General features: G+C 38.7%; 1 protein-coding gene across 4 annotated transcripts in view; it reads right to left on the minus strand.

Annotated features, from left to right (window-relative positions):
• Positions 1-1,491: 1,491 nt before the first annotated feature.
• LOC120624436 (protein outspread) overlaps positions 1,492-22,868 on the minus strand; it is a 407,014-nt gene continuing 385,637 nt past the window's right edge. For 2 of the 4 annotated variants that reach the window (XM_039890977.1, XM_039890975.1), the window contains exons 7-17: positions 19,039-19,167; positions 16,773-16,930; positions 15,948-16,295; positions 12,324-15,857; positions 11,298-11,467; positions 10,571-10,738; positions 9,312-9,464; positions 9,061-9,157; positions 5,652-5,724; positions 4,281-4,382; positions 1,492-3,781 (exon numbers count right to left, since the gene is read on the minus strand). In XM_039890977.1, coding sequence (XP_039746911.1) covers positions 3,693-3,781; positions 4,281-4,382; positions 5,652-5,724; positions 9,061-9,157; positions 9,312-9,464; positions 10,571-10,738; positions 11,298-11,467; positions 12,324-15,857; positions 15,948-16,295; positions 16,773-16,930; positions 19,039-19,167 — 5,021 coding nt within the window. In that variant the 3' untranslated portion in view covers positions 1,492-3,692. The other 2 variants (XM_039890978.1, XM_039890979.1) reach the window with 2 other exon arrangements.

Consider the following 22,868-nt stretch of genomic DNA (forward strand, 5'->3'; position numbering starts at 1 on the left):
AATGTTTTACGCGGCAGTCAGTAAAAAATAACTTTTAAAATTTATGAAAACATCAGTGATTGCCAAACAAAATTTTTTTAAACTAGGCCTGTACCCGTAATAAAAGTTTTTGTAGTTCCAAGTAACTTCTGTCAAACATTGTAAATCAACAGTACATAATGTGCGGCAGTACAGCATAATCTTACTCATACCATAACGTAAGAAATCTAGAAAAAGATTATTTTCGACATTCGAGATTTAAATTTTGAGACTAAAGCTTTAGCGAAGTACGAAATTCTTACTACAGGTACTATTACAGATACGATTAGGTGTATTTTCGCTTGGCAGGCGTGAACGCGGAGTGATAACTATACACAACATGTGAAATGACCGAGTGGAAGACAACGCAAATGCCCAGTACGGAAAATATGGTAACAAACGCACACAGTGACGTGTGACCTGCCACACTCGGTTACCATCGACCAGTACCGGCGATATACAGGGTGTTCGGCAAGTGATGAACCAAAAAAGTATAAGTGTATTTTGAAGCCAATACTAAACTATTTAAGTATTCAAATAATTCGCAATTTTGCTTTTTTGACAAAATTACGTTTGAAACTTTATGTTAATAAAAAATCGCTTCATAGTAAATTTTTGATTCTATACGATAACAATTACCGGACAACCTGTGTAAAAAAAATAGGTCGCCGAGTGCGATATGCCACTTTAATGAAACACAAGGTGATGTCAAAACTAAACTCTCTAACATAACGTGTTAAATGTTAAAAAAAAACAAAATATAATAATATGCCTCCAAAGAGCATGCCTATTACAAAATAAATTCATCATCAAATAAAAATCAAATGATAAAAGAAGAAATATTTTGTAATAGGTTATCCGACATGCCGTTAAATTATTTTTAACTCGAATACATAGTATCTCCCATATCCGGATACATACATGAAAGTATATAAATCTATTTTTATAAATCTACAAAAAAAATAATAAACAAGGGGTTTTAACCACTAAAGGGAGACTCAACTGTGTAGTGAAATATTCTTTCTCTTTTGATTCTATATTGATCTTTTTCTATATTAATTCTTGGTTTTTAAATTAAACGTAGGTTATTAAAATATTGTCATGTGAGAAATGCCCGATACTACAACGTGTAACGGAATTACGAAATGCTGTTGAAGATCGCATAAATATATTTCATGAGGGATCACCCAGTAAAAATATGATATCAAAAGAAGCATATTTATTTTTCTATAAAAACTAATTCAAAACATTCTAAGTGTTCACTTATGACAACCCTATTGAAGGTAAAAGACCGACACGTGCATAGTACCTACGCTACACTACGCATACCTAATAAACTGACAGGAGTCACTTTTAGTTTTGCATATTATGTTATGGCGGTATCTGATTTCTTTCAGTAAAAACTATGGCAGTAGTTTACTCAAAAGCTTTTCGGTTTCACAGATACGTCTCAGAGATAGTAAATAATGCACCTCTGAAGCCTGTGAAGTAACACTTCAGTTTTCATTTACACGTTGTATATTATAAGTATAGTATAAAAAAGTTCTGTATAATAAATATTTGTTTGTTTAGACGCTAAATCGTTTCGCAACGATGTAAGTTAACTGTACAGCGAACCTAACGGTCGCGTGGAGAACTACATCCAACTGTCCCGTATTTAGTAACTACCCGCACACGCTTTGCGACGGGTCATATGCGTTTTTATAGGGGTTACATGTCGCAGCTAGTGCCGTGACGGCAGATCAGAATAGGGTTGTCACCACCCCTCTTTTTCCCGCGGATGTCGTACTTGGCGTAAGGGAATATAACGGAAAGCGGGCAGCAACGTACTCTCTGCTACTACTATCACTGCGATCACCAACTCGCCTGACCAGCGTGGTGATTATTGGCAAATCCTTCAGTTGGGAGAGGCCTTTTGTCCAGCAGTGAACTGTAATGATGATGATAAGTCGCAACCGTTCAGAAACTTCAACCCAATTTGAAATTCTAACTATCAAGTCCAACTAAAGCTCCAAGAATCCACATTGTAACTACACAGCCGAGCCTCCCGGATAAATCGCGCGGCACCCGCGAAATGTCAAAAAAAACTCATAAATAAGAAATATTTGGTAACAAACTCCTTATAAGATAAAATGGACAGCAAACAATAGCTGGTTATAAAAGAGCGGACCCTGAGTATGTACACAATGTTACAATTTTACAAAATTGATACCCAAATCTACGGCTAAATTGAGGGGTAAGTCCATGAAATAGATAACCTATATGACCTTCTGGGTCTATTCCTTAAAGCTATGCTTCCATAGAGTTCTGGACGATTTACAGATCATAATTTAAACAACTGTATATAGGTGCAACGCCTTTCAGTTCAATAAAGTATTACATTGAAAAAAGTTTTGAAGCATAACTTTAAAAAAATAATAGGCAGAAGAAAGATAGGTTTGCGAAAGTAATATACACTCTATAGTTAATTAAAATTAAGTAATAAAAAAAAAACAATTCAAACAAAGTTATATACATTTTTTTGTGGTGGGTGGGAGTTAAAAGTTCTGGCCACTTCTCATAAAAGGAAGTCTTATTTGTCTTAGCTTAATAACTTAAATATAAATATTTAGACTTAAAACACGTTCTCAATATATTAATAACAAGTAATGAAAAAATCTGTATCCAGAGTCTAGACATGAGTTAACTAAGTTCACATCTTTTAATGAGTTTTAAATCTAAAATCGTTATTTTATCGCCATATTGATTATATTTTATTAATATAGTTTTTATAAAAGTGTTTAATTTTATTAATATTTTATGATTTCATTACAAGATTACATAATACAAGTTGCGGCGACTCTTTATCCGTCGTACACGGGCAACCCAGTTAATGTATTCAATACTTAACACTTTAATTTAGTGTATTAACAGACACTCTATAAAGAGTGCGCCACTAGTATTGCCCAGAGAGGTTGTCAATGTAAGGCGATAACAGAGTCGCCTCGTATACAATACAATGACGTCAAGCAAAGTGGCCAGGTGCTAGCGTGGTGGGGGGCGTTCTTGTGACTCGTTGCGTAATCTCGCTTTCACATTATGCGACCCGATATACTTGTACGCCGACCGATATCGTCGCCAATGTCGGATCGCATAGTGTGCAAACGCTATATCACTGCGTTTACACGATACGATTGTATCCTTATGCTTTTATACTCTTAAGAGTATGAAAACCTCTACGTTCGTAAAACCGCAACGTGTGAAAACAGTGTTTATGTCAATATACCTACTTAATACGATTCTTCGTAACCTTTGTTTTAGGTTAAGTACTAGTTAAGCAAGTCGCACTATTGACGTGTTTTTTCGTACGAATCTGTGTGTTCTCAGAAACACTATTTTCGGAATCATCGCCCAATGCTTTCTAGTAGTGTTTCTAGACATAAGAAAACACTGGTAATGACTCAAAACGAGCTGCGTAATGTCTAATGTTTCCGACTTTAGTATGAAATTTGTGACAGAACTATCGATTTAGTTGCGTAATATAATCGATTTGCTGGAGGTATATGTGTACGACAATTACCGTACGCTTGCTTGCGATAGCAAATCGCATCGTGCGACCAGCCTTAGTATGTCGTGTGGTGTAATCGAAGTAGAACTCGTAGAGCAGTTGTGATTGTTTGTCCGTGTATTCGCTCTTACGTCTCGAACATTTTCTTGCGTTCTGCGACAACGCCCGCCAATAGCCCGGCGCGCATGTTCGAACAGCGCTGACTCGATTTCAATTCTGCGGACAATGTTATTTAAAATATTATTATTCATATTTCCTTACTATCCTTACTTATAATAAAGATACGAAAGTGTGTCTGCAATTTGGAAAGTTAGAATTTCTGAAACGCAGACCAAGTGTCGGGCAAACGATAGTTATATATGATTGTAATTTTTCAAGACTAAATTAAAAATTTATTTTACTTTTATATTCATTTATTTTGCTGGTTTTTTGTATGCAATTAGTCCTAACTAGTCATACAGTAACAGTTGCATAAATAGCTACTGTTTGTATTACGGAGTAGTAGATAGAGAAAGGCTTTTAACAATTTTCCCACATCAAACTTGTTACCAAAGAGATTTGTGGCTTTTGATTCGAACAACCATTTTACCGAATTTTTGATAATATAAAGCCAGTGGCTTAAATTCTGCTTCTGTATCTAAAGGATGCATTGGCCTTTCAATACTAGGCTATTTAATAAGGCATTGCGAGCGAGTGGTGTGAAAAGTAACTTTACCTGTACGGGAGACATCTGCAGACTTCGCGTGGTCTCCGGGCTGGCGAAGGGCGAGGGCGGCGCTCGCGACCTCTCCAGCGGGCTCGAGCGAGAGGACTTCCCCTATAACATATATGTACCGGTTATCTCTCTATCGGTTTAGTAAAATGTACTTTACATTGTAAGCGTGGGGGAGAGAAAACTGTGCTGAGTTAATTTTAACAAGCTTCAAAAACCTTTAAAGTTCCGATTTTGACTTGTAAATGAAAACCGAAATATTACTACAGAGGCTTTAGAGGTACTGCCTCAGAAACTTACTGTGAAACCGAAACGCCTGTGTAAATCACTTTCATAGTAGAAGTTTGGTTTTAAGAAATCAGATACAAACCTAAAATCACATGCAAAATTAAAATCAAGTGGCTCCTGTCACTTTATAAGGTACGCGTCGCGTAGCGTAGGTACTATGCACGTGTCTGTCTTTTATCATCAATAGGGTTGTCATAAGTAAACACTTAGAATGTTTTGAATTCGTTTGTATGGAAAAATAAATATGCTTCTTCTGATTTATTCTATTTACACAGTAATTCCTTAAAAAAAATTGGATAAATCCTTATGAAATATACTTGTGCACCCTTCAACAGTATTTCGTGATTTGGTTACATGTTTCTGTATTAAAGCTACCATCGGTTCCTTGGTGGCATCTTAAAATCTAATAAAAAAATCATTTATTTCAAGTTGGCCTAATTGAAGTACTATCGAAATATCGTCTGTCTGTTTGTAGTGACTCTACGATTGGTAGTTTTAATAGTTGAAAGGTAGGTGGCATAGTTTTATTAAAATGACAACTCTTTAGATATTTTTTTACTTAGATTCGGAGGTTCTTAAATTTTTAGTTTATTAGATTTAGATTATACGAGGCTGGATTGTTTTTAGTATAAGCAAATAAAAATATATGATTTTATATGGTAAAAAAAATTTACATGGTATATTACATTAAAATATATTTCATTCACACACACACACATCATTTACATATGTATATATGACATATGTATAGACATTTGGGATGGGGATGTTTATTTGCTAAGCCATGAATGTTTGCTAAATATTATTATTAGTTTTAATTACCTAGCATGCAAACCAAACACACACACGCACATAAAACACATACAATAACACTGTAAAATAGTATTCCAATGGCCAAACAAAATTTTTCTATTACTTTATTAAAATCCCATTAATACTTTGTCAGAATGATTTAGCATCAGAACTATGACGTGGTTGACTACGACCTAAACTATTCCATTACATTATTAGTAATGCTTTGATGATGAAGATATAGTATCGTTTAGTACCATATATAGGTAATTGGTAGTGTTTTGGGTAGGTTACCTGGTGGGTCCGAAGCCTGCCAGGCGGCGGCCAGGCGGCGCAGGTGAGCCCACAGCGGCGACTCCGCCCCATGCTGTTAGTGCCCGCCACATGTACCACGCCAACGTGTCACTCCACACCCGAGTTCAGTTGCCTTCGTACAAGATTCGCTCACTCGCAATAGAGGAGTCGTTTTCGCTTCGTCAAAGCAAAATGGGCGTTATTACACTCAGTTTAGAGTTGCAAATCCCGTACTTCTTATTTTAATTTTACAAATGTCCTGCCAAAAGCCTTTGGCGATGAAGTATAAGCAAATTTGCGATACGAATAAAATCTTTTAGATTAATCTTCAAGTATTTCGAAACTCGAAAACGAATCCTCAATTGCGAGCGAGAAACTCTTGTACTAAGGGTGCAGAGACATTACGACTAAGCGTATGTCGAAGTTCAATAAGACTGCCGTACATTTACTATTTTACAATCCGATTAATAACCATTTTTTTTTTTAACTTATGTACGAAAATACCAGCTTAAAAACATGAGATCGACGGCTTAGCATGGAATAATTAAACGCAATATCGAACTTTTAAATTCGTACCAATCCATAAATCGATTTAAATAATCACCATCATAATCAACCGGCCGGCAACAGCCTACTATAGGGCATGGGTTTAGGACGTAGTTCACCATGCTAGTGCTTTATGCTCTAAAATCTCTCTTATGGCGGAGAGGTAACCGGCAGTGCAGAGTTTTTCTTTTATAGTAACAATTAACGCACCACGCAGATGGTCCATCAAGGTAAGTGGAAAACTATTGCCTGTAAACGGAGCACCACGTCGCAGGAACACGTCCTTTAAAGTGACGTCCCGTGTTCATCAACTGTGTGTAAGTCGCATTTTTCTGTAATTACAGCGTCAACAACGTCCTTCAGACCGGAACACAGCAATGCTACTCGGCAGCATAAATAAGCGGGTACAAAGAGCTGAAGTAGCATCTTCAGTATGGTGATGTATATTGTATTTTCATAAAACACGATGAATTATCAGGTTCAGTCAGATAAACTAATTTTTCTGATAAACTCCTTTTTAAGAGTCTTTTTATTTTATGTACACTTTCTAAATGGTAATTATTACATATCATTTATTGCAACATTAGTTGACCAATCGGATTCGATAGTTAATGTGCGGCTGGCCTTAGGTATTAAAAACGTTACTGCAGTAGTAACGTCTCTGAACAAGAGTAGTAAACTACGAGTATTAAATGATCGCGCGAATTGATTGTAATTAAAAAAAATGTTAATTAGTATTCAGATCTAACAAAAGTACCGTAAAACATAATTTTTAATATCATCATTAATTTGAAAAATTATCAAATGAAATGATAAAATTCAACTCATTAGTCCAAGGATATAATGTTAAGATTAATTTTTAAATATAAATATAAGTTATATAATTATTTGCATTAAACATTTTAGTTTTCAAGCGAAAAATAATAAATGAATCTTCAGCCAATTGTATTATTATATAGAAAGCTTAGCTCGTATCAATTTATGCGATCAGATTTCCTATGATAGCAAAAGGAAAGGAAACGGCCCATTTTGAATTTATTATTGGTACAAGAAAATAAATAATAAATAGATTATAGGAATTTAAAACAACAACGTAACTTATTTTCACCTTTATGTATAAACATGGAATTTAATTACCGACCTTGTTTTATAAGTAGAACAAAACAGTTTCCCTGACCGATTTCGGTCACGAGGGTCAACCTGCGTAGAGATTCAACTAAGCGGGTGATATTATAGCGCACAAGTGTGACAAATAGAGAAAGTAAAAAATATCCACAAATCTCTTACTATGATTCTTTTTTTTTATTTAATGCACGACCCAAAAAACGTTTCACAAAAAATAAGGGCGGACTTTGCTAAAGAATTTTCTATCAGCCAACCTTCGGACGTGCGTGAAAAACGAGAGAGGTTATTGCTAAAAATTAAAAAAAAAAAAGAAAAATAACATACATAAAAAAGTATTCAGTTATCGAATCGGAAAAATACATTAACTCTGCAAAGGAAGTTTACTTTTTTATCTTTATTGTGACAGGTACAAACCGAGGTTTAACTCTTTATAAATTTCTGGACCGTTCCCTTTGTCAATATTTACAAACAGAATAATAAGAAGTGCAGCAATAGTGAAAACATGAAAAAAACAAAATAAAAGTTTTGCCAAAAAATACAAATGATTGTGCTCTACATATTCTTGTGCGCATACTGGACGTTGCACTCTGAACTAATTCTGAATAAAATAAACCTTCTTTAAATTTAAGTGCTTCTTAAATTTGCCCGTTTTCAGTAACCCTAGACATCACCTAAATCGAATGCCTACGCTTCACCAACTCTTAGGTGATAACTGTTGGTGTAAGGTTGATGAATGCCTAGAAATCTCCTTAGATTAGGCGTTATTTATCAAGGCATTCCCTTGTTCGTTAGTGAAAACAGGCATTAAAAATATTTGTAATTTTTTTATTAGGAGTAAAAATCATAACTGTGACTCAAAATTTAAAGTTACCAGGGTTTCAGTATTCGCGAACAAGTGGTATACGACGAATGAATTTTACGTGCTTGTGACGTCATGCAAGCGTGGTCGGCTACTTACAGCAAGATAAGCGCTAGGTAATATTAAGCTAGGCTGTACAAAGCTTACCACCCATTGTTCACATCCGGACCACTATCCGTACCGCTGTACCAAATAAAATCACTGATGGTTCCAATTCCCCTAATATGTTAAAAATTAAAATATTTGAAGTAGTAGTTATCTAACATTATAACGTTAACGAAAATGGCCCTGTAATATATGTGCAGCATTATATATTATTGTTATTTTACAAATGTTCTGTATGAGGAAACAAGAACAAATCTTTTCAACATGGTTTGATGTATTTGTGCTTTAAACTAAGAACAGTTAGGTTCATTTTACAATGTAGTGTTAGTGTTACGATACTCAAAAACGATTCTACGATTGCTATTGTGCAATTTCACCCATAATGTTAAAGAATAAAAATAAATTCGATTCTATCAAAAAGCAGTTCTTAATGGTCTGTTACAGCTTTTTTCCTTCACGCGCTTGCGGTAGAATCGTCACGTAAGGGAGAAATGTTATGTGATTCATACAATTCCTTTCGCCGTAGTTAGTATACTTTAATTGTTTACATCATCATGATAAATGTGACATTTTTCTTACGGTTTGGGTACAGTATAAAACTTCGTTTCTGAAAAGGGGTCCCCCGAACGTACTGTTTTTTTTAAATGTTAATGCGCACTTAGAAGATATCTATTTATATGAAACCTTTTGCGGTGCGTATACGGTAGTGGTACAGTTGTATTTAGTGGGTGAAGTATTCAAGCGAGACCATAAAAAAAAAGTGTGTTAACATACCGGAGGGGAGTCCTCTATAAACTGCGCGAGAGTAGAGGCTTCCGAATACTTCATTTCGTTCGCTTCCGACATTATATGCGCCCGGAGTTGTTTATTTCTGTAAAATACAATTGAAAGTTTGCTAAAGAATTTAGCTATTTATACTATATGGCAATAGAGACTATATACTCCAGGCTTCTCCAGTGTATTGGACTTAAAAAATATAAAAAAAAATAATAATTCAAGAAAGGGCACTATATATATCTTCTTGCCTTGCATCTAGCTGCATGATGTGGTTGTGCGCATGCGCAAGTTGCGCGCTGGCGGCCGCCAGCCTTTCCTCCAAGGCCGCCGACTCAACGCACTTCACCGAGTACTTCTCCGACAGCGATAGGATCTCGCGCTTGATCTCTTCCATCTCCTGCCTGTAAACATAAGAAAACACGTTTATCATACAAGGTTACTTAATAAATATTATTTACATTCCACGCCAAATGTTAGAGGTAGCAGGATTTGGATAAAACTAAGGAAACCATCCATTACTGATGCAAAACATTGGCACACATTCACAGAAAAATCGACCTGTATGCCGTCACAGAAGCGGCGCGACGCTCTAATGCCGTTATAGGACCGCTCACGACTCCTCCGTCCCTTGTATTAAGTTTTTTTTTTTTGCTATTTATAAATGTATATAATCTTTTATTTATTTATTTATTTATTAGGTTCACCAACAGATTATACACTGAAACAAGCTTAGGGACTACAAAATTGAGAAATATAAAGTTGTAGTGTAAACCCAATTACTGGCAAACCGGCATGCGTATCTGAAAAAACAAACACACAAGTGCGGGTTCGCAAGTTTACAATAATATTATTGTTGTAACGAAGGAAACACTGTAAGATGAAGTTAAAAAAAAACAGGAAACAAAAACATAACTTAAATTAAAACAAAACAGAAATGTACGAGGCAATTATCTACTAGCTGTACTAATATGTTGTTGCAGAATTGTTTTGTATTGCTGAAGAGAACATGAGTGGATGTCGGCACGAGTAGCTTGGAATAGCTTGTTGTGCTCTCGGCAAATCCTAGCCAGGATACTGTGAGCGCCCAAATTAGTTCTATACAACTTGCCAACGAACGGTTTGAAGTTACCGAGGCGCGCATTTTTACGCGGAACAGTAAATTTAATTTTGGTCAAAATATTTGGACAGTTGATTTTATTATTTAAAATTTTGTAGAGAAATACTTGATCGGATACCCAACGACGACTTTCTAATGAAGTTAATTAGTAATGTAATTAACTTTTAAAGTTATAAGAAAAATATATTGACTGTAAGTGAAATTCTCTATATCAGTAGCGATAACTTATGATTATTTTGGTTACTTCTAATATTATTATATAAACTAAAAAGTGCCGAAAAGAGGTGGAAACGGAAATTCGTAGTTTTTGCGTCGGGGTTAAGAAAAGAGAAGTTTATGCACAGCTGAAGAGAGAGAAGGAGAAGGAAAGAAGGAATGAAAAACAATTACTGGTGCCTCGAGCTTAGTTGTCCCAGCTCAGGTGCCCCACGTGCCAGGAACTCCGTTTTGAACTTGTCCACCTCCCGGCGGACCTCGTTCTCGTGGGCCTTGCGCATCGCATCCAGCGCGGCCAACGTCGCACGCGTCTCTTCTGCTAGCGCCTGCTCCTTTTCCAACCTGTGAGAGAGTTAGAAACATTTAATTAGTATCTTCAATGGGCTATTACCGTTTCACTTCTAGGCGAAGGCCTTTTAAAGCATAGACCTAACCAGTATCTAAGTACTCAATTATTTTTTTTTATTTTTGTTTTAATTTTTGTCATTTTTGTTATTTTGTATTTGGCCTGAATTAAAAGCATTTATTAACAATATTATTAATTATTTTTTTAAACATTTACAACGTGTAAATGAAAACCGAAATAATACTTCAGATGCTTCAGCGGTACATTATTTACTGTGTCTGAGATTTATCTGTGAGACCGAAACGCTAATAGTTATAGCAACCTCTGGCAGAAGGAAATGCTGCAAAAGAGCGGGATAGTGCGGAATAGAATCAATATCAGCAGCATTACCCCATAATAAAATATATTAGGACATAATGCAGTGAAATTAAGTAAAGCACACAAGCCTAGCAGTACCTGTATGTCTATACCTGTCTGCATCTTTTTGACCGCGTGTGTGTATATTAGTATGAAATGTATGTATGTAGTGTATGTATCTGTCCCGGCGGGGCTCACCGCAGCTGGTCGCGCTCGGCGCGGTGTTTGTCCTCCATCTCCCGCACGATGCGGCGGTGCGAGCTCTCCATGGCCAGCAGCCCTTTCTCGCACAGCGCGCGCAGCTGCTCGATTTCCTGCTGGTAGCGCGCGCGCAGCCCGTCGCCGTGCGCGTCTCCCACCGCGGCGCCCTGCGCAAAATCTAAATTCAAATTCCAAATTCTTCATCTAAATGAATGAAGAATTTTGGAATTTGAATTGCCTATCACAGACTCTTATGAAACGTTGAAACATAATATATCCTACTGATATTATAAATGCCAAACTTTGTATGGATAGATGTTTGTTACTCTTTCACGTAAAAACTACTAAGCAAATTTGACTGAATTATGGAATGGAGATATATTATATCTTGGATTAACTCATTGACATTGGCTGTTTTTTTCCCGGGAAAATGTACTGGAATCAGCAGCATTATCCCATAATACTGATGACATGATGTTGTGAAAGTAACAAAAACACATAAGCCTAGTCTCTATACCTGTCATATGACGCATCTTTTTGACCGCGTATGCTACAGAGCTAAGCTTGTTCGATAAATTATTTATATGTGGCCCCATTAAAGTTTAGCATTTAAAATTATTCCCAGAAATATTGTCGTATCTACCAGAACCAATTCTTCATTATTAAGTTGTACAATGGTTTATATTTAATTAACATTGGGTAATGTTCACATCAATTAATTTTAAAGATCACAGATGTAATATCAGCAAAAAAAAAAAGTATCCCATAATCGTCCTTAACAATTTAAGGAACATCATGAATGTAATTGAGGAACAGAAATTGTCCTAATGAAGATCCCTGAGTGACTCCTATTTTCGCGGAATAAATTTGAACGCATGGATGATAGTATTAAGATAGGAAATCATTAAATCTAGCCACTTTATTTTTAGATTTAGATCTCAAATCTTTTCAAATCCCGAAAGACCTTTTATAGAACCACTCGTATCGTCGAGTACGACCCGCTCCATCGAGCGTGCCACTTGCCTGGTAGGCGGCGCGCAGGCTGTCCAGCTGCGCCGAGTACTCGGAGTCCAGCGCGGCCAGGCGGCGCTGCAGCGTGCGCGCGCGCTCCCGCAGCGCCACGCGCTCGCGCTCGTGCTGCGCCTGCAGCTGAGCGCGCGCGCGCCGCGCCGCCGCCAGCGCCGCCGCCTGCTGGCTCAGCGCGCACTCGGAGCGCGTGCGCTCCGCCGTCAGCCGCGCCAGCGCCTCCTGCAGGCGCGCGCACTGCGGGCAGCGCAGCGCCTCCACGCGCCGCCGCAGCGCGTCCAGCCGCGCCGCCGCCCCGCCCGCCACCTCCGCGTCCGGCGCCGGCTCGTCGGGCGCCAGGCGCCGCTGCGCCGCCGCCACCGCCGCCTCCACCCGCTCGAGGCTTTCGCCGATCTTCATCGAGTCTTCACTGTTGCCCGAACAGTCACTGGAGAAGAGCGCTCGGCACTCGGTCGAGAAGTGCTGGAAGAGGAAGACGAACTCCGCCTCGCAGTCGGGGTCGGTCTCCAGCGAGGAGATGGCGTCCTCGGCGCGGCGCGGCGCGTGGTCGCGGGCGCGGTACGTGCCGCGCAGCACGGCCACGCGCGCGTCCACCAGCGCCTTGCGCGCCAGCACGTCGGCCAGCTGCGCCAGTAGCGCGCGGCTGTCGAGCGGCGGCGCGCGGCGCGGCGGGCGCGCGGCGCACTCGCGGTACTGCGCCGCGATGTCGCGCACGGCGGCGTCCAGCTCGCAGCGCAGGTGGTCGTGCGCCGCCTGCCACCACAGGTCCAGGTCGGCGCGGCGCTGCGCGCTGAGCGCCAGGCGCGAGCGGCGCGCGGCGTCCAGGCCGTCGTCACACAGCTGCGCGGCGCGGGCCAGCGCGCGCGCCACCTCGGCCTGCACCAGCTCGGCGCCCAGCGCGTCGCGCGCCGCCGCCCACGCCTCGCGCACGCGCGCCGCCTCCGCGCCGCTGCGCTCGGCGTCGCTGTCGCCGGCGTGGCTGAGCGCCTCGCCGGCCAGCGCGGCGCACAGCTCGCCCAGCTTCTCCCTCTTGTACTTCTCGACGGCCTCGCCGACCTCCTTCTGCGACGCCTCGAGCGCCTCGAGGTCTTCGCTCTGAATGATCACCTCGGCTTTCCTGCCGCCGGTCTCGCGACCGCTCGAAGCGTCGATCTTGCGCGACAGGATCCTCGCGAGGTAGTCGAGGGAGCTCTGGGTGACGGACGTCGTCTTTCCGTCCCCGTTAATCTTAGACTTAAGGTTATCGATTAATTGACTAGTTTCGATTATTTCAGACTTTATCAACCTAGCGAAAAATCTGCTCCCATCGGAGGACTCTAGAGCCTCTTGTATCCTGCTCACGAGCACCGCCTCGTAAGCGAGCTTCTCTGCTAGAATCTCTAAACTCTTTCTCTGCGTCAGCTCGCCAGCCTCGTAGAGCGCCGCCTTCTTTTTAGATATCTCCAGTAGTTTCGTCCTCAGCTGCTCCTCGAGCTGCGCGACGACCTGCGCGACGCCGTCGTCAATTTCTTCACCAGAGTTTTGCTCGGTGGAATCTATTACACATTTGTCAAAACATTCTTGCAATCTTTTACTGACGTCCATTAAACATTTTTCCATTCCCTTGATGCTATATTTCTTTTCCAGGCTAGGAGATGGTGACCGTCTTGATTTAGCCGCTCGCATTGCACTCATTTGACACAAACATTCGTTTACTTTATTTCTCGAATGAATCACCACATTTTCTAGGCTTTGAAGTCTATCTAGAAGATGCCTCTGCGATTGTGTACCTATCTGCGTTTGTGAGCTTTCTGGACTATCGTTACTCGATGGGCTCTCGCTAGACCTTGTCGTTGGACTTAGTGATTCACAAGATACAGTTAAATCTCGGCGAATTTCCAATGCGGAAGCTACTTTGGTTTCGAGCGAGCTCAATCGAACTAACATTTTCATGGGCTCGGAGCTCGTAGCACTGTCTAACGATTTTCTCCTAAGCCTCGCAGCCAACCTCTTCGTTCTTTTATCGTCCGTTGAACTATCGGTTTTGGACACTTTTTCTTTGGCGGGCGAAGCACTTTTAGAAGGAGAATTGATAGTAGGCACTGAGTCTCCTGTTTCTAAAAGAGTAATTTTGTTTTCCAGTTCTGTTAACTTCTCTTCAACTTCTTTGCCTAACGTGAAAGATTCCCTTCCCTTTAATGACAAACTGCGTCTTTTTTCTCTTGATTCAGTTTTTTGAATTTTATGTTTTAACGTGCGTACTTGTTTATCCGATGCAGTAAGTTTCTGAGTTAAATCTAAAATGCGAGCTGCCATTAGGTCTATTTCGGATTTACTACACTGCTCCCTTAGTTTCATTTCATTCTTTAACTTAGAGTTGGTCACTTCGAGCTCGTCGTACATGTTGTGTGAGTCACGAAGTTCTTTTTTCATAGCCTTAATTTCATGAATAGCCTTTAAAAATCTGCTTCTTAATTCTACGTACTCTTCAATCAGTCTATTTTTCTCTAAAGACTCTATATTTAAGTCTTGGTTTAAACTACTAAGGTCACTAAGTGATCCAATGCTTTTTCTTTTTTCTCTGGTCGGTGATTCTGCAACGACTTTGCTTTCAAGTTCTCTTATTCTTGAATATAAGCTCTCGTTCTCTCTAACGCTCCTCAAAACTTTTTCATTCAGTTCATTCAATTCTTTTTGCAGCTGCTTTATTGCTTCCTGTGCTGTAGTCAGTTGCCGCGTCAGCAATTCGCAGTGCTCGGTCGATTCTTTTAAAAAGTTTTGTGTCTCTGTCAATTTTGTTTCCCACATGTTTTTATCTTGATTATACAGCTGTTTTATTGCGTCTAAGTTTTCTGCTTCTTTTGTTCGCACCGTCAGTTCCTCTTCCTTCTTTTGCAATGTTATCACCAAATCTTCCATTTTCTTTTCTCTTGTCGCGGCTTCAGATTTTAATTTACGTAGTCTCGCGAGTTCAGATTCTGCTGAATTGACGTCATTTAATGCTAGTTTAAGCTGCTTTCGTAAGTCTTCGATTTCGATCGTTTGTTTGTCTATGGTTGAAATATAGCTGCGTTTTCTGGGTTCATTTGGCTTTTCGTTTTCGTCGACTTCGTCTAGGGGGAGGTTTTCTTTTTCTTTGGTTGAGTCAATTTCGTCTTTTTCGACTTTCAAATCGGGTTTAGTTTGTGGTTGGAGGCAAGCTCTAGCACGAACCTTCTCCTTAACTCGCGATATAGGTGTACGATTGAGAATAGGAGAAGGAGGTGGCTGGTTAGTGACGTCCCCCCAGTCTGCACTGTCTCTGCGGCCACCTTCGGACGCAGTTCTATATTCATCATCTGATGAGAATGGTCCCGATTTTGTGGTATTTGGTGTCACAGGTGTGATTGGAGAAGTAGATGATTCCGATACTTTATCAACCGAATCTTCTCGTAAAATGAGAGACAGTGGTCCAGTGTCAGGTAATCCAGCGGTTCTTCGCATAGCCGACACCCAGTTGGCTCTTATACCTGCTGTAACAGCAGACAAGACTATGTGTTTGCCATCCCAAGTCTGAAAAAAAGGACAAAAATATATTTTGTTGATCTGATAATATTCTCGAATACAAAAGAATTAAGAAGTTTTGTATAAAATTCTAATTACCTCCGTTTCAAAGGCATAGCCATTAGTAGAACCTGGCATTTCTATTACCCTAGAAATTCCGCTTAGGTCTATTACCCCATCCATGAGTCCTCGATGTTCTGCATGAGGATCTCGGAAGTACAATAATGCTGCTCCACGAAGAACGAACCAGTGTCTCGACCATCCACTGGGACTTCGTCTCTGAAGCCAGCCAGCTCTCGCATGGAGAAGTCTCTCAGCTGGTAATTCTACTCTGCCGCCTTCAGTGGATTCCGTCGCTTCAGCAGCGTCGTTTGGCTCGCTACCTTCGCTTGCCGAACTGGTTATGCCTTCCTCGGGCGGGGGTCCACCGTCTGGGGCTCCTCTTGCCTACAAACAATTAGTTTTTGGTTATTTCAAACAAAAGGAACAGAATCATTTAGAATTCATGACCGTTGGGCAATATTTTGACAGCTAAATATTTACTGTAAAACATTGCTATTTTTCAAATTCAAATTCAAATCTTTATTTGCGTGATTGCAGGTTAACAAATTTGATCATATAATAAAACATAACAAGTTACGTGCTACAATCTGCCATTCTATGGCATGCAAATAATAACAACACCTTAATCAAAAAATTATATTTCCATTTTGTACAAAATGCGGTAATACATGCGGTATCAAAACTGTGAAATTAAACAACGGTTTACCATTAAATTTCGGTTTACCAATTACTTATTTTCGGTTTTCGGTAAGGAAATTACTGTAAGGAATACTTTCATAAGTCTGGAGTAAAGTGTATGCATAGGAGTAGGATAGCTGTTCATAAAAGCGGACTTAGATTTTATAGGCTGGTAGTACTCACCGGTAGTCTATCCGGCGGGGGTAACCTGGTGGGTCGTTCTAGAGTAGGCGGTAAGGCTCGGCGGGATCGAGGTCGAGTGAGAGAAGCTGCAATATCGCGTAGCTGTTCATCGTACTGCTGATGTTGTTGTTGCAGAAGTGGAGACCGAACTACATTGACTGCAAATAATTCCAAGAATGTTTTCACTAAAATAAACATATACCTATATATTAAATATTATATACATATGTAATTATAATATAATTATTAATTTAGTTTGTTTAGCAGTATTCGTTTTATTACTTTAATTTTTGTAATTTTTTTCGATTGTTTTTTCAATCAATCAATCAAAAATACTTTATTGCACACAAGAAAAAAATAAATAAAAGAGACAAAAACAACAAAGGTACAATTAAATTTGTGTAACAAAGGCGGCCTTATCACTTATAGTGATTTCTTCCAGGCAACCATTATGAGGAATTGGCTTACATATGAATCCTTATAGCGGTGCACAAAACTCTAAAAATATACATACGTGTTAATAATTACAAAAATTACAAAAACTGTACATATAAAAAATAAAATAAAATACTATATGGTAAAATAAATAATACTAAAACTATATATATAAACTATATATAACGAAAGTAAATGTGGAATATAATAATCACACTTACAGTGTTAAATAATAATTCTTTAGACGAGTCTTAAAAATACTGTGTGATTTAGCGTAACGAATGTCACGTGGAATTTAACTGCCTTGATAGTAAATGACTCATTGTAACAGTGCGTGAGGCTGATTGGCACTTCCAGCTTATTGTCACTCTGAGAACGGAGAGTAAGTGAAAGAATTGAAATAGCACCAAGAAATGTAAAGCGATCTTTAAGATAAGTCGGAGTATGTGGATGAAACAGAATAGTGTAAAGAAAACTTAAAATAAGATAGTTTCGTCGGTGTCTAATAGTGAGCCATTGGAGTTTAATTCGGTGTTGAGTTATATGGTCAAACTTCCTAAGCCCGAACAAAAATCTTATATATATTAGGTTTTGAAATCGTTCAAGCTTGTTAAGTAACTGTTGTGACAAATCTGAGTAACAAGAATCGGCATAGTCAAGGATTGGTAGGATGAGTGTGTGAGCAAGAGATATTTTAGTTTAAAATAGATTTTTCCATCTCCTCAATTTACCTAGAACACCAAAAATCTTACGGCTCAAATGAGAAATTTGAGGGGCCCAGGACAAAGTATTGTCAAAAGTAACACCTAGATTTTTTACAGTAATACTGAATTTTTTGTTACTAATATAACTTTTGCTTAGTTTATTATAAAATTAAAATATGAAAATGTGGTCAGATGGCTACGCATTTCCGTGGTGTCACCTGGTACAAGGTGCTAACTGAAAATCAGCGCTGTATGCTCCCACTGGCTCATGCAGGCGGGCCACACGTAACATACGTGGTGTCGTTAATATTGTAATGTGTGGCGCAATATAAAAAAATAAATATTTATTTATTTCTTTCTTTCTATATATATTTTAAACTTAAACTGCTGCACCAACCCGTTCCTTCGTCTTTCCTTACGTCAAAGGTTGTCTGGAAGAGATAGCTTTAGTGATAAGGCAGCCTTTGCACGCCCAATTTTTTATTCTAAGTTTCATCTGTGTATGAGTTCGCATTGCATAACAGTGTGTGTGCAATAAAGTTTTCAAACAAAAAAACACTCGGTTGCCACAGAATTAAAAAAAAACAAGGGCGAAAAACGCGGCCTACAGCTAGTATATAGATGTTATAACATGCGGAGAATTATTTTAAGGCAACCTCGTCAGGAAAATTTACTGATTTGTTAATGCGATGAAAAAAAAAATACTACCTAATATGTTAAATATTTATATTTTTAAAATTGAATATTATTATTGAATTTATTGCACTTTTCTGATTTATATCCATGTCACCTGTGCGCATAAAATTCTGGGAAGCAAATTTTTCACATTTATCACTTATTAGGAAATATTCTGTAGTCCGTTTCGTTTTTTATCGTTTTTTAGCTGTAAACACTCAACGTTGATCTTCCGTATTACGTTATTATATACGTACGTACGTATACTATTATACTATATACGTATACTATTCAGAAAACCTCGAACTTCTATTCCCATGTGAGCATTTCTCTTCATTTTATGTACCTAAGTTATTTTTGTGAAAACTTATAAGTGGCTTTAATCTACTAGTTTACTCGTTCTTCTATCGTCTGTTTTAAGCTGTATGTATGCAGAAATAAAATTGTCTTACCCTCATCAGTAGACGACGCAGTGGCTGGTTCAGGCCAGGTATCTCTGCGGCGCGACCTCGCCTTCTCTTCACCGTTGATCTTGTCGCGTGTTGGTGGAGACGCGGAAGACACTGGCTGATCGGTGTACACTGCACGAAAACAAATACATTCATAAACAAATAAACAAGAGAGTGTCTCTAAAACATTAAAATTTGAGGTCATTGGTCGTAGGTTATGCTTAGGGATATTGGACTTCAATGAATAAAATACAAACTTAGAAATATGCTTGCTCCCTTTAGCACGAAATCTCTTTATATCTTTGTCATCATCCTCAAATAAACCCACAATGAGAAGGGGTTAAGGCCGTAGTCCACCACGCTGGAAAGTGCGGATTGGTGGACTCCACACACCTTTGAGAAGATTATGTGGAACTCTCAGGCATGCAGGTTTCCTCACGATGTTTTCCTTCACCGTTGAAGCAAGTGATATTTTAATTACTGAAAACGAACATAACTTAGAAAAGTTAGGGGCGCGTGCTGGGATTCGAACTCTGCCCCCCGAAAGTAAAGTCGAGCTCCTACCAAATGCGCTATCACCGCTTTCATATTATATCTTTGTAAATCAAGAAACTAACTTTATATAAATTTCCTCTTTTTTTTACTACCGCACCGGTGAGCGCTGTGGTTTTAAGTTGAAGGTCCCGGTTTCGATTCCCGGCAAGAGCAAGGTTAGCCCATCTTAGACTGCATAACTTACTACCCGGTGAGATTGCAGTCAAAGGTTAACTTTTATTGACATTAAAATAAAACATTTTAAGCAGGAACCCATTACTTCTAAACGAAGCATTATTATTTTTTTAAATCGGTAACTGGTCTAATAAAATGCGATTTCGAGTATGTTGAAACGTAAAGACGGAATGTTAAGATAAGTCGTAAGTGGAATAGCAACATTACAATTAGTGCCAACAGCAAACTAAAATAAAAGCATAATCTAGAATACCTTTTCCCGATCCCGACTGTTGCCAGAAGGCTTTATAGATAGGCAAGAACGATTTACGAACATCAGTCTTTTAAGACTCTTTTACGACTCGAAATATGAGGCAGTTAATGTACGCGAACGAGCGAAGATGTTAAAAAAAACACAAGATTCCCTTCTGACATTTTGCGTGAAGCCATCAATTATTTATTTACTCAAAGCAAGAAATATAGCATCGCACTTGCATATTAAATTGGATATATTGATATAAAAGACTGACGACTCCTAGATCACTACACCATTATTCAAGTGGAGTTGAGTATTTTATTATTTTATCGGCCCTGAACTTCATTATAGAGGTTTATAATCATCATATAATAAATCTTTGTGTCAATATATGTACACAGAAGTTTCCAACTTTTTATATTTAAGTAATCCATGAACTAACTTAGCCGGGTTTAATTTTATCCGGATAAGTTTGTTGTGGGATTTGTATCAGACTGGGAGCGTTCGATTTGACTAATACAATTATCACCATAACTTCAAAATATCAGAAAAAGAATATTCATATATTTATCATATCAACCCATAACCTGCGCACAACAGGGCACGGGTCACCCACAATGAGAAGGGTGTAGGCCCGAGTCCACCACGCCTTTGAGAACATTACGGAGAAGTCTCAGGCATGCAGGTGAAACGGTGAATTGGTGAAAACGCACAGAACTTAGAAAAGTTAGAGGTGCGTTCTGGGATTAAACTGATTAAGAGGAACCACTGAGCTATCACTGCTAAAAAAAAAAAGAAAATTCAGCAAAAACAATTGAAGCATTGTTTGAATAAACATATTTCTGATCTGCGGTCTATCTAGAAATAGTAAATCAATTTTTATTTCGAGATAATTTAACTTAATCGTGTAAGTAACCTAACATGCAGAGTAAGCGGGACTCACCACGCTGTAAATCCTCCGTTATATACTCTTAGTCTTATTTGCATTCACCATACACATTTAGTCAGAATTATGGTTTGAAGTTATAAACCATAATTCTGACGCTAATATATTCTAATAATATATTATAATTCTAATACGCTCATAATAGTAGCTAGAAGGAGTCGCTGTGGTCGGATACGCCCAAGAGGAATATATAATATAATATATTTTTTTATGCTGTGGACTTTTATGTCGATAGTATGCTAGTGTTTGATATTCAAAGCTCATTTTAGAACTCAGCATCTTAACAAGGCCTTAGTGGAAGGAAAGTGGACAACACCCCAGTGGCTGAACTAACTGGCTTGTGATCGGCAACGGATCGAGATAATTGGAGGCCAAGGTCCCAACGACCAGATCGCGTGCCAAGGTCAAAAACAAGAGAAAAATGCAAAAATGCGCGCCCTTTACACGATCACATATACGAGTTAGGAACCGAACACACTGTTAAGGTCTGAACTACCGCAGGTTTTATGTTCAACTTGAGAAGAAAATAACAACCGGCTAAGTTGGTTGTGGGCTTCTTTTTAGACCAGGGCGCGTTTGGAACCCACGTAGCTTTAGTTTTAAGTTGACGAATTTAGTTAACGCCATCAACTCACTTCTATGTCATATTTTACATGTAATGTACGCATCAAAAGTGCCATCTATGTGCCTATTTGAATAAAGAAATATTTGTCTTTGTCTTTGAATTTGACTTAGGATATTACTGCTTTTCACAGTAATTTAATTAAAGAAAAGAAAACTTACTAAGACAGCACTTACTAAGGCGGCTGTAAGAGACTTTACAGCCTTCGGTGGCTACTTTTTTTTTTAGAAAAAAGGGCAAAAACACACCTATAATATATTTGTATCACTAACCATTGTGTTAAGGTCTTTACGATGGGCTATCAAAGCGGATCTCCGCGCGCCGCCGATCAAACAATATAAATGAACCTGTCATTATGCGAAATTGTATAAATTGTGGAGGTGCTCCGTCGAAACATTTAACCTGCCGCACGCGATCGTAAGCGGGCTACATCAATATATTGTCTTCAGAACTCAAGACGAGTAACCATATAATGAGAGCAAAGTTAGTAATCAGATGCATTATTATGCATTGCAGGTTCGAATTTGGCCCATACCTTTTCACTGCTGATACTAAGAATATTCTGTTTGTAGTGACTCTACCACCGGTTCGGAAGCAGATTCTACCGAGAAGAGCCGGCATGAAACTCAGTAGTTGCTCTTTTCCAACATAAATATTTACAATCATTTGTATATCTTGCGGGAGATGAGAGCGAAGCTGACTGTTTCCAATCTACCTCGTCATTAAGAAATTCAACAAATGTATAGTAACTTCGCTGTATTAGATGTGTTTTTACACACTTTTTAAATGTATGCATAGGTAGATCCAGAATTACCTTAGGAATCATGTTGTAAACGCGTATACTCAACCCCGCATAAGAGTTCTGCTCCTTTCGAAGACGTATGATGTAGTGTCAGATAGCCCCAATACTCTTAATTTGTTTCATAACGATTTTTAAAATAATTATATATATATATTTATTCCTTACAAAGCACAGCGATAGCGGGATTTATTCTATAACTAACGCCATCTGTGATAGCAGTTAAAAAAATGATTTTTATGATAAGTGGCCTCCAACTCGTCATTGATTAAAAAAAAGTGCTAGGGAACGAATATACTTATGTAATCGTAAGTCAACTGAAAAATACATAAGTTATCATTCCAGTTGGCTTTCTCTAATGGATTTAGGAGGTCAGATAAAATCTGGGCCCGTTTAGATAAATAACAGAAAAAGTAGACTCTTTTTTTCAGTCAGTTCAATCTTGCATTAATCGCAAGCGAATCATTCATAACATCACGTTTCCTACTTCAGGCTATATTAG

Source organism: Pararge aegeria, chromosome 6, assembly GCF_905163445.1.
Source record: "Pararge aegeria chromosome 6, ilParAegt1.1, whole genome shotgun sequence".
NCBI lineage: Eukaryota > Metazoa > Arthropoda > Insecta > Lepidoptera > Nymphalidae > Pararge > Pararge aegeria.